The sequence below is a fragment of the Erythranthe guttata genome, chromosome 6 (genome assembly GCF_056151865.1).
Source record: "Erythranthe guttata isolate IM_541 chromosome 6, IM_541, whole genome shotgun sequence".
NCBI classification, from domain to species: Eukaryota; Viridiplantae; Streptophyta; class Magnoliopsida; order Lamiales; family Phrymaceae; genus Erythranthe; species Erythranthe guttata.
In genome coordinates this window covers 8032097-8044961 of record NC_142538.1, presented here as the reverse complement: position 1 = coordinate 8044961, position 12865 = coordinate 8032097, and the positions used below count along the sequence as shown (strand labels likewise).

Below are 12865 nucleotides of genomic sequence, written 5' to 3'. Positions count from 1 at the left end.
AAGTTAAGATTTTTACAACATAAGTTTTCCCAAAATTTTGAATATCTTTTGTTTTTTTTTTGAAAACATCTTATTATTGTAAAAAAGATTAAAAAAATTAAAAAAATAATAAATAAATGGCCAATATTACCAACCAACCACTCATTGTTTAGCCGACAAAGTCGGTTGCCAACCATTATCCGACCCATAATGGTCGGACCGATAATAGTTTTCAGTTTTCGGCAAAATCAAGTGGTTGAGTCGGGTAGATAATTGGCCGATAATTACTCAGACCTGACCCATGCCAACCCTAGGTGGAGATGTCATTTCTACTGGCGTCACATGTCAAACATTGACCTTCTATATAGCATCTCTAAACATGGAATTACCTGCAAATGGAAAATCCCAGAATCAACAACATTGTAGTTATTGAATCTATAGCAATCGCACAAAATTCAATAGATTATGGAAAAAAGGACTAAACACAAATTGTTTTTTATTTTATTTTATTTTATTCCTGATTTTTACACTGATGTTAAATCTGCCATTAAGTATGGAAATGAATTTTTTTTTGGTAGTATAAATAACACATAAGGAAATTAATATAAGATTGTAAATTATATATTAAAAATCATCAGACATTGAAAAGAAATATAATGTTAAAATTCCACATTTATAACAAATTGGCTGGAATAGCTCAGTTGGTTAGAGCGTGTGGCTGTTAACCACAAGGTCGGAGGTTCGACCCCTCCTTCTAGCGATTTTCATTTTTTAGAAATCGAGAACCCCTCCTTATCCTTATAGTAGCGTTTTCATTTTATACAAACAGATAAGTATAAATGGTCAAAATCATTTGGTGAAATAAATTTTTTTTAGAAACCGATAACCCCTCCTTATAGTAGTGTTTTCATTTTATAGAACCGATAAGTATAAATGGTCAAAATCATTTGGTGAAATGAAATTTTTTTTAGAAACCGATAACCCCTCCTTATAGTAGCGTTTTCATTTTATAGAAACCAATAAGTATAAATGGTCAAAATATTTTGGTGAAATGAACTTTTTTTTAGAAACCGATAAGCATAAATGGTCAAAATCTTTTGGTGAAATAAACTTTATGAGGTTAGGCAAAGATTTAAAAATTGTGAAAAATCTTCTACTAGTTCTAACAATCAGAAACCAGAAACCTGGTTTTCAAAATAAACAAAAAGGTAGAGGAAGGAGTAGGCCTAAGTCCAAGCCAAAAAACAAAAGGTGCTATAATTGTAATGTATCTAGTCACTATGCAAACGAATGTACTAAGCCTAAGAAAGATTATAACTGAACATGCTAATTAAGTGACCTAAATGGGTAATGTGCTTATGATTACGAATTCTGAGTTTGCCTATGTGAATTATGTGCTCTCTTTTATGAATGAAGATGATTGGTTACTTGATTATGTATGCCCATATCATATGACACCAAACAAATCCATATTTTCATCATATGTTGAATTTGATAGAGCTTATGTATCAATGGTTGATAGTACTAAAATGCATATACATGGTATATGAAATGTATATCTTAAATTTGATACTGGTTATGAGTTACTTTTGGAAAAAGTGAGACATGTTAATTAAGTGGTAATTTGATGTCATGTGCCATTCTAGAAGATTATGGTTCTCAGGGTAGATAAGGCAATAGGGTTATGAACATTATGAGGGGTAGCTTGTTAGATTTTAAAGCTATAAAAATGCATAATATGTACGTTGTTATTCCTATATATGCGGCTTTTGTGAATTATGTCCAGTAAGATGAAATTGACTTGTGGCATGAGAGATTAGGTCATATTAGTGAAAAATGACTATAAATTTTCTACTAAAACAATTATCTTGGTAAATGTTTTGTTTGTGATCTGCTTGTATGTGATTCTTGCATCATGGGAAACAGACTAAGGCCCAGTTTTCCACATCCACTTCCACAATTGCTCTAAATGCTCTGAAATACTTGAATATTTGCATGTTGGGGTATTGGGTCCTACACCTGTTTCTACTCATGGTGGGAATAATTATTTCTCTCTGTGATTGATGATTACCCTAGGAAAGTATTTGTGTTATTGTTAAATATAAGTCTGATGTTTTTGAAAGATTTAGAGCATAAAAAACACTTTATGAGAACCAAAATGGTAAGAAAATAAAGGCTTTTAGAACTGATAATAGAATTGAGTTTTGTAATCATGATTTTGGTGATATGTGCACTGAATTTGGCATTAAGAGACAGTTGTTGCATACACCTCTCAGCAAAATGGTGTTGCATACAATTTATAATCATGATTTTGTTGATATGTTAAACTCTTCTAGTTTGCCAAAATTATTTTGCCGTGAAGCCCTCTTAATTGTTGCATGAGTTATAATAGATCTCCATTTGTTACATTAAGTGGAAATTTGCCTGAAACTATATGGTGTGAAGTGAACTTATTAACTTGTCCAACTTGAGAGTGTTTGGTTTTTTTGCATTTGTGCATCAAAAGCATGACAAACTTGAACATATATTTGTAAAATGTGTATTTTTGGGTTATAATGAAAGGGTGAAGGGGTTTAGATGTTGGTTAAAGGGTGAACATGTATATAGAACTATTATCAGTAGAGATGTTATATTCAATGAAAATAAATTCCCTTGTTTACCTGCTCTAAATGGGGTTGTTGTTGAGTCTTTCTCTGATGTGATGGAGACTCAATCTTCTTCAACTGTGTGAGATCTAAATGTTGTTTCTCATATTAAAAGTGAACCTTCTATGCCTTCTGAATCTGGTTATGATCAAAATGTTGAATCAAATGTGCCTAACTTCCATGATTATCAATTGTCTAGGGATAGACCTAGGAGAGTCATAAAACCTTAGAATCTTGATGATTTTGCATCTTTTATATTCAATGAGTTTGATACCTTAGGTGGACATAAACCTAAGTCTTATAATGAAACTTTCAACTTAAAGAATCTATTAATTGGTTGTTTGCTATGCATGATGAAATGGAATATCTGCATGATAATCATATTTAGATTCTTGTGCCTAAACCTGCTGCATTTTTTGTTGTTGATTGCAAATGGCTATTTAAAGTCAAATATGAGTCTGATTCTATTATATATAAAGTTAGACTTGTTGCTAATGTTTTTTTCTCAAAACGTGGGTATTGATTACACTGAGATATTTGCTCATGTTGTCAAGTTTACCATTGTTAGAATTATGCTTTCTTTAACTGGGAATTAAAACAAATGGATGTAAGAACTGTTTTTTTTTTACATGGTGAACATGATAGGCAAATCTTTATGAGACAACATGATGGTTTTGTTGATAAAAAACACCCTGATTATGTTTGTTCTTTGAAAAAAAAACTCTTGTACAATTTGAATAGTCTCCTAGACAATGGAAATGTTTGATACTTATATATGTCTTTAATGTTCAATAAGAGTTAATATCATCATTGTCTATATTTTAAATTGAATGTGCAAGCACATGTGTTTCTGTTGATTTTATGTGGATGGCATGTTACTAGTCCTTGTTTGAGAACTATTGAGCATGTTAAAAGTGTTTAAGTGATGAATTTGAGATGACATAACTTAGTGATGCTAGAAGGATTTTAGTAATGGACATTGAATAGTACTATATATACATTGTTTCTGAATCAATCCTCTTATGCTGAAAATATTCTATGTTAAATTTCAAATATGTGGTTGGTCTCTTGCCTCTCACTTTTTGCTAAGTAAGGATCAGTTACCGAAAACTGATCCTGGAATGAATTATGGGCCTTATGCTAATGCTATTGGTTCTGTGATATATCCTATAGTTAGCTCTAGGCCTGATATGTGAGTTGTTTAAGTAGATATATTTTTAATCCTGGAATGCCTTATTGGGAGGGCCTGAAATGGGTTCACAGATATTTGAAAGGTTCTTTGAAAACTAGTATTCGGTATGATAAGGGCTTATATGGTGTTGAACTTTGTAGTTACGTTGATTCCAATTTTGCTAACGATAGAGATAACACAAAATATACTACCGCTTGTGTTTTAACTATGTGTGGTTCTTGTATAAGATGAAAATATCAATTGAAAAATATTGTGTTGTATCTACAACTGAATCTGAATATATTGCTGCATTTGAAGCTTTGTTGTATCTACAACTGAATCTGAATATATTGCTGCATTTGAAGCTTTGAAAGAATCAACTTGGTTGAAAGGTTTAATTTCTGAAATTGGATTTCTATGTAAACATGTATTAGTTTTTTCTGATAGTCAATATGTAACTCAATTGTATAAAAAACATGTTTTTCATGGTAGAACTGAACATATTGAAAATATTCAGTTTATATGAAATACTGTTGAAAAATGTTAAGTTGATCTTGAAAAAATTACATATGAGTTCAATCTAGCTCATATGGGCACCAAATACCTCCCTGTGAAGAAATTGCGTTCATCTTTGAAGATTCTGAATTTTTCCGTGGCACTTGGCAACCTATGATGATTTGTAGTCTTTGTGACTGCAGCTGTTATTTATTTTTTGTGTGAAATGCATGACTCTGCGTGATTACCTTTTTTTTCTTTATGACGACAAACCCAAATATGAATGAACTATAACTGTGTAGGTGCAAACATATTAAGAAAGGCGATGATAATTCCCATCTATAAATTCTTGATAATCCACTTGGTCCTATGTGGAGATTTGTTAGGTTTTGGGCCTAACGGATTATTCAATCTAGCCATTAACCTATTTGTCCCCTGAGGCGGTCCAACAAAGAAATCAATTCAAGTGCACTAAATCCCCAGTCTTTGTCAAAGCTTGAGAACTCTCTAGATCTTCAATTTAGACCGTTAATTCTTACGTTTGATCCGGTCTACTCATTTGAGGTACTTAAGCTTCACCTCTCTCTTTTGCCCTAGTTTATAATCTTCTCTCTCTCTTCTCTCGTTGAACATTATGTATAAAACCGGTTGGACCCCGGTTGAACAGGTCCAACCGTGACCCCGTAGCTTGTCCGGGTCAATATCCTGTCCGATTTTCAAAATATTGGTAGGAAACAAGTACAAATCGAAACAAATAATGTCTCAAATTCTTGGACTCTTAAAACTGGTAAATCGTGGAACAAAACAACAAAAACAAGGGGGCGAAAAAAGCAATAAAAATAACCACCAACTGACCATTTCTAACATAAACAATAAATTCTTCAAAATGGTGCAGATCAGCATTCCGTTGTTTCTACGCAATGTTAGTAAATAGAACATATGTAAAACTCTACGGAGAAGGTACCTTGTCCTTGTTGCCTTGATAAAATCGTGAACACAAGTTGCAATTAACAAACCAAATGCAGAAAAGATCGATTAGAGTCTAATGATCCTAGCATGTATGTTACTTCTTGATTAGTCGCAATACATCGCCCACTAGATGTAAAGAACCCGTCACTAAAACCTGATAAAGCAAACCCGACAAGAAACAACTAAAAAGATTAATATGACCGAATGACAAAAGGAAAAATAAAAGCTCAACAATTTTTCACATTTTGCAATGAAGAGTTTGTTTACCTGAAATCGAACCGATTGGTTTTTGCGGGCGCTGTCTCTAAGCCAGTTAATAGCTAGAGGAAGCGAAGTGAAAACTGTGCTGTTAGCAGAACCGTTAGCACCTTTCTCTGTATCATCATTAACTGCTTCACAAGTCGTTAACTCTGCATTCTTTGCATCTCTCCCTGTAAAATTTGAGCACAAAAACCTCTATTTGGTCATTGATTTTCTACAAATTGATGATATAATGCAAAAAAGGACTTCATTCTTTTTTAGGGTATGGAATTAAGATGAAAAAGAATGGTTATCGTTTAGGTTATTATGACTGGACCGGTCCTACAACATCTCACTACCAATTAATGCACCAACTTATTAGCAAATTCTTTAGGTTTATGGCGTAGAAAACATAAAGTTCAGCTTTTTCGGTCGAACAAGTTGCTCGAACACTTTATCTTACTATTGAACTCATCTATACTAATTTTCCATTTTTTGCTTGGCCCGGAGTTGTTAAAACGAACCAGCACGAATTGGTTCGTTTTAACAAAAGGAAAAGAAAAAATCAACCATGACAAAAATGACGCAGACGGGGCAGTAATGAAGAAGACTGCTTAAACTGCAGTTCTTTAAAGTTTGATCTGCAAAGCTCCGTGAAAAAGAGGATTCCTAAATGAATAAAACATAGGGCTGACATTCGAAAATACCTTTTTCGGCAATAACAAGGTTTTCCCATATTCTTTGGAGAGCGATCTGCCATGACAAATCAACTTGAGCATCAGCTGCAGGTGGCGCGACACTACCGACCTTGTAATACACTGATGTATTCGGAACGAACAACGCCTTATTGAAGTGGACGCCTGACATTTTGATGCAAGAAATCATTAAAATGGCTGATTTACGTTTTTCCTTTTTTAATCTTTTCTCTCTTCTTTGTGTGGGGTGAAACCCATGTTGGAAATATTGATTTAAAATATCAAGGATGGCCTAACAAAAGTTTGCATTTTTCTAATCGATAACTTCATATTGCAACAAATAAACTTGTAGCTCGGCAAACTTGCTATTTACCATGACTGGCACATGCATTCACTAAGCGTGGAAGAAGCAACTGAGGGTCTCTCACTGACATACAATTGAACAACAAAATCTGCACATTTGCCAAAAAAATTAAACTCATCAGCATCCATTAATGAATATATCAACAAATGAAGAAACAGACTAAACGAGGACAAAGCAAATTTAATACAGAAATACGAAATTCAATGTCCATAAAATTTGTTTTGTTGAGACATGGATCGTTGGTCACTGAGATGGTCTAATTTTCAAGGCTTGCTGGATACAAAAACCCCACCCAGTTCATGAACATAGATATATTGGTAATCAACTACCTTCTAACTATTTCAAAATTACAACCTTTCTGTCAATTCAACTTTCTCTTAGCTGAAGCTGGTGATTTAACAATACAAATTTAAGATTAATGCATCAACGAACAAGAAATCACTACCATCTGTCACTGAATGTAGCTGAGCAGATATGTGTTGTTCAATAACAAACATACTTTGTCATAGCAGACAGAATAAAATTTTGTGTGACTATCTACGACAGCAATTAGTAAAAGGTTGTTGTCCAATTCCAACTTTGGCTGCCTTTTGGGATTTTGTTTTGCTAGAGGATTTGAGGTTTGTTTTCTCTTCAAAAGAGAAGGAATCAAATGAATAGACCTTTTCGACTGAAAAGAGTTTCATAAAAGCCCAGGTAAAACAAAGAATCTAAGATAAAGAAAGGGAGATTTGCAAGGGATAACTCCATGACTGTTCATCCGCCAAAACCAATAGTAAAATTCTGTTAAGAATTCTTTGATCTAAAGAACAATTGCTATAACAGCTTCCAGAAATTGACAACACTACCAAATTTTGATGATAACTAACTTACTCTATTCAGTTTTGCACAAAGCATCTCTAGAAGACCATACCAATAATAATACTGATAAATATCTAAAAAGATGAAAATTATTTTTTATAGCAGACAATACCTGAGTGGATTTTTTTCTGAATTGCGCATTCTGTCCCGATTCATGCAATGCTTTAGAGTCATTGTAAGTCTGGTTATTTGGAACAATATAGCCTTCTTTTGTTGCAATGGAAAACCAATTCGCACACACATCCATGCTTTCAGGACTATGGGCACCGTCCAAGTAGAACACGAGATCGCCTGGGTTATCACTCTCAATGAACTCATCAGAGACGATCTGAGCACGTCCTTGCAAAGAAGCGGTGGCAAGCCCTTTGATGAATTCTTCAGGCAAAGAGGTCTACTTCCATGCCAGAAACAGAGAAAATGATTGAGAAAATACAGTGATGGCGTATTCATGTAAACACTGTTAGATTAGAGCTTACAGTTTGGTTTAGGTAATTGATTCCAACGCGACCAGTCTTTTGAAGCCAAGTTGAGCAAAGTGCAATTGCAAGGCCAGCATTTAAGTATTGGTGCTCGCCTTCAAGCCCAAGATGCAGGCTGCTTAGTAGGCTAGGATCCAAAGGAGCAGCTACTTGAAGATTTACCTGTTAGCAGTATTATCGAGTAGTTTTGCTCAGTCTATCTTTCGTTTGTCTCATACACTCTTGAATAAAATATCGCATATAAGAAAGAAAAATACGGATTTCGATATATGAGTAACAGCCCCAGTTATGCCATACATTGGAAGTCTCTCTTAGTTAAGTAGTTCAAAATTCAAATATAAGTGCTCCTAAAATCCCTTCTTTTTATCTCACTCACTTTTGTATAATGGTTTTTTCTTAAAAAGCCGGGTCCCACATTCTCAGTCAATATAGTTTCAATTGTTTTGCATTTCTAGAGTTAAGCAAACCCGGAAGTAAGGGAAAATCATATTTGTTTCTAGTAACAGTTAGGAGTTAAGACTTTACCCTCAGCAAAAAACACATCAGGTGTTTCCCTCAAATATCAGTTGCTTGATATTTAATCTCAATTTTTCTCTCGAAATTTAAACGTACATTTCCAATTAAGAAGGTAATCAAAGTCGGTAGAGAAAAATCCAACTTACATCTAGCTCTGCGGCCTTCTGTTCAAGAACACTCATGGCTTCTTCAGGCTGCGGTACGGTGAAGGCAGGAACACCACTCTAATGAAAGAAAATAAAGATGAAGGAGATATTGATGAGTAGATGGAAACAAACAAGTGTTTTTTTCCCATTGAAAAAATAAATCAAAGTACAAAAAAAAAAAAAATAATGAACACGAAAAGAAAACATGAGTGGGCACACCTTGAAAATCCCAGCCTTTTCCCCAGCAATTTGTCCAAGGGTATTTCCTGCCCATATTATGTAATAAAATGTGAGTGAGACATAGCCATAGTTCTTTCAACAACAAATGATGTAGGTCTTAAAGAACTAACCAAGAATTTCCATGTGGTCATACCCTAACGAAGCTATCCCGCAGACAACTGGGTTCTCAACCTGAATGAACACTACATGATTGTTAGAGATCCGGTAATCACGAACATTTTTTAGTACAAGTGCAAGTCAAACTGGCAGATTAATTCCTGCTTAAATATAACTGTAAAGGCATTTTCCAGATGCATACCACATTTGTAGCATCAAATTTTCCACCTAAGCCAACCTCCAAAATGGCAACATCTACCTGGATCGAATAATATCAATATGAGACAATAATCATGCAAATTGTACGATATGTCGCATGCAAGAATAGCTCCAATTACCTGCTCAGCTGCAAATATCTTGAAAGCAAGCAAGGCAAGGAAACGAAAATAAGTTGGCATCGGCATCTCATCAGAAGTTCTTTCCTGCATGGAAACAAGAAAAATGAAAAAGAGAAAATATACAAACTTCTGATTCCAAAGTAATCGAAGTATCATTCCTATGATCACATATAAAATGTCACTAACATGAGCCTCGATTCCAAAGTACTCTTAAGTATGGTTCTAAGACTTCTAGCATATGAATCAAAAGACTTAATTAATATCTATAGAAGCATACGTTTCAAATTTAGAGTTATCTATCTACATAGAGGTTATAGATTCCAAGTCCATTAACGAATGAGCTTTTCTTTTCCTTTTCTTTATTATAGCTAAAGCACGCACTCCTGATATTTGTAGCATAAAATTGACAATGGAGAACTTGAAAGCATAAAAATCAAAATAAGAGCTACAAGTATCTCAAAACAGATTAATATGTTATATGTCAATAAATAAGTACTTCATGGATAATAAATCAATTTATTTTCTCAAGAATTGGGGAGAAGGGAATCTTTCATAGAACGTAGCACAATAATTTCATGCTGTAATCTTTCCGAAACCCAAAATTATAGAAAACAATATGCCAAGGTTATAATAAAGAAGTACTGCACATGCCTTCAGTCGATCCCAAGACCACCAAAAGTATTCCAAGAACTTCTCTTCACAAATATCCAAACTGAAATATCCAATCCAAGAAAATAAAAGTAGAATAAAAACATCAATTGACTGCATTCTTTTCATGCTCGAAACTGCCTCGAGAATATGGCAATGTATAAAAGCCGAAAGTCCGTTTAATAATAAGATTTAATTATTTGTTAGTACATACCCGTCCAACCTAAACCTCTCTCGAACATCAATGAGGTGAGGAGATGTGAAAAGTCCAGTGCGGAATCCACAATTACGCAGAATAGATTCTGTGAAAGTGCAAGTCGATCCCTTCATATTCCAATAGTGAAAGCCATATCAGGGCTAATTTATTTGAAAAATGGTTATTAAAAGTGAATCCAACATTGAATCAGAATCAGAATCAGAATCAGAATCAGAATCAGAATCAGAATCAGAATCAAATTAAAATTCGGTCAATAGATTCTCGAATTAAACGATCTCGAAATCCTCAAAACACTAATCAAAGTGATTTTTCTCACCTTCCCTTTGGTGCCCGCCACGTGAATAATCTTCATCTGTTTAATCGGCTCCTCTAGTTCCAAAATCTACATTTCATCAAACACAAAGAACAAAAACAGATTAAACGAAGACATGAATGAATACACGGAAGAAAAATTATTCTCCGTACCATCGTCACAGTACATAAAATTCAAAAATATACCTTAACATAATCAAACAATAAGTCAAATCGATCGCCCTTGTTGCTCTTATCAGCACGACTGCGCTTCGTTATCAGCGAAGATAAAGCCTCCATCGCCTCGTCGTATGGAGATACTGTGTATTTTGCAGATCCATTTCCGTATTTTCATTATTAGCAAAGATCAAACCACCCAAAAAAAATATTGAAATCAGCAAAAATGCATTACTTTTGATAGAAACTCGACTAATTTCAAATGAACATTACACGGTACGAATTAAACAAACGGCAGATTGACAGGAATTCTCGAACATTTTTTTTCTTCAGTGGAATATTATTTAAGAACAGATAAACAAAAATAACCAGTCAATTGGATTCAATTTAGTGTTTACCTTCTGACATTTCTTCTGATTAAGCGAAAAAAATTTCACAGCCTGAAATTCATAAGATTATTAGATTCATACGCACATATATTGCATATATACATACAGAGAATGAAGAGAGAGAGAGAGAGAGAGAGAGAGAGAGAGAGAGAGAGAGAGAGAGAGAGCTTACGAGTGTAACAGGAGGCTGGAGAAGGGATGTGAGTGACGGTTGGTGAGTGGGAGTAGGATGAACAGATTGGATGCAAACTTTTAAACCCAAAAAGAAATAACAAATTAACAAAAAGAAAAATAGAAAGAGCACCTCAGTAAAGCGTTTATCAGCTATTAGCGTTTTTAGTTGTTCACTTACTTTTTTCTTTCTTTCTTTTAGAGCAATTCCAATTTCCAATAGTGAGATATCAAAATGGAGCATTAAACATTGATTTGATGTTTGATATAATACTTTGATACTTCTTGAAAAAAATTTGACTCCAATCACAAGTATCAAATAGATTATCAAATTTTAAGTATATGAATAATTATATTTTTAAATGTCACGTGTCAAATAGTGATAGGTTAATTGGGTGGTTATATTTTTCATACCTCTTTTTGCACCTCGGGGTGGTTGAGTATCAAAATAATTCTCGCTTTAATGTCTCCATTGGAGGAGGATTTTTTAATTTTGGAGTATCAAAGTGGTAGTTTTTAGTTTGATACTCCATTTAGTGTCTCCATTGGAGTTGCTCTTATGTAAAGTAGTCTTACGCACATTTTGGCTAAACTTATTTTAAACGGCTATAAGTTCTTACGCCAGCCAGATAAGATGTTTTAGGAGCTTATAAGCTGTTATATTTTATTTTTAGAATTAATTGTAAAGTGTTTGGATAATGAACTTATTTGCTATTTTTATTCATATGAGATCTTAAATAAAAATGTGGGACAATGGGGTAGTGGTACTTATTAAAAAAAATATTATTTGTTATCTAACAGCTTATTTTAAAAAAAAACTACCAAATACTTTTGAATAGTTTATAAGCTCTTAAACATCTTACAAACTTTATTTTAACATTTTATAAACTAGCCAAACACCCTCTTAACCCTACATAAACTTAATGATTTCAAGTATGGTAATAAATTCATAAATCTGTATGGACAATTTTAATACAACACATAGAGATTCACTAAAACTAAAGAACTCTACGAGATTATATCGGGTATCTCTATGAGAGATGTTGATTTATTTATTTTTTGGAACAAAGAGAATAATAATATATAAATTAGGCATAAATAGCCAACTGACGACGAAGAACCGAGTTTTCCATACAATTGAGTTAGAACTATTAGCTAATGCATGAGCAAGGCAATTCGCCTTGCCTTTTGACAAATGAAAACTTGTAACTGTCAAATGATTTAGCAAACCAATAATAAATAAATCCCCCAAAAGAGCGAAAGAATGGATCATCTTCCTTGAGAGCCTCAATCACCTGTAAACAATCGTCTTTTGGTATAATCAACCATCATTCTCGAGAAACTGCTCTATGGATAGCATTTCTTGTTAGAACTTCGCCTGCACTTTGACGATTGACCATAGAATTCCATTTGCTATCTCTTTTCAAAGTTGACGATTAGCTGCAATAAAATTCATAATAATATGAGGATAGGCAATGTAAGGCTCTCGGACTAGGTCGCTCTCTTAAGATAAATTTCACGACCCCTTCTCATATGAGGTGCAAAAAGGTTCCGATCGTGTCGCCTATGGGATACAACAGCCCAGCTTATTTCTCCGTTGTAACTTCACTGAAACTGCACAATCAAGTGAAGTAGAAGCTTACACCCGACACACAACAAGAGCTCAATATATGTATATAATATATGATCTTTTGAAACACATTTTTCTTTCACTCCTTTTGTTCTCTCATGCATTTTT

At 33.8% G+C, this 12865-nt stretch overlaps 1 protein-coding gene and 1 non-coding gene across 2 annotated transcripts; one reads left to right on the top strand and one right to left on the bottom strand.

Annotated features, from left to right (window-relative positions):
- The first annotated feature begins 665 nt into the window (after positions 1-665).
- TRNAN-GUU (transfer RNA asparagine (anticodon GUU)) lies at positions 666-739 on the top strand. The gene has a single exon. It is a non-coding gene; the product is annotated as a tRNA-Asn (tRNA).
- A 4385-nt stretch (positions 740-5124) lies between these two features.
- DFB (DHFS-FPGS homolog B) lies at positions 5125-11037 on the bottom strand. The gene is made up of 16 exons (XM_012984590.2): positions 10966-11037; positions 10598-10716; positions 10416-10481; positions 10097-10206; positions 9886-9946; positions 9235-9318; positions 9099-9155; positions 8911-8971; positions 8780-8826; positions 8561-8638; positions 7896-8060; positions 7532-7810; positions 6568-6646; positions 6207-6359; positions 5527-5690; positions 5125-5413 (listed from the first exon to the last, which is right to left on the bottom strand). The coding sequence occupies exons 1-16, from the start codon at positions 10973-10975 to the stop codon at positions 5354-5356; spliced, it is 1593 nt and encodes a 530-aa protein (XP_012840044.2). The 5' UTR covers positions 10976-11037; the 3' UTR covers positions 5125-5353.
- Between the last annotated feature and the right edge of the window lie 1828 nt (positions 11038-12865).

Coding starts and splice junctions, on each gene's coding strand:
- DFB (XM_012984590.2), bottom strand. Junction 9,319..9,885: donor GGTCTTGGGATCGACTGAAG/GCATGTGCAGTA, acceptor GTTTCCATGCAG/GAAAGAACTTCTGATGAGAT. Junction 8,972..9,098: donor AATTTGATGCTACAAATGTG/GTATGCATCTGG, acceptor GTGTTCATTCAG/GTTGAGAACCCAGTTGTCTG.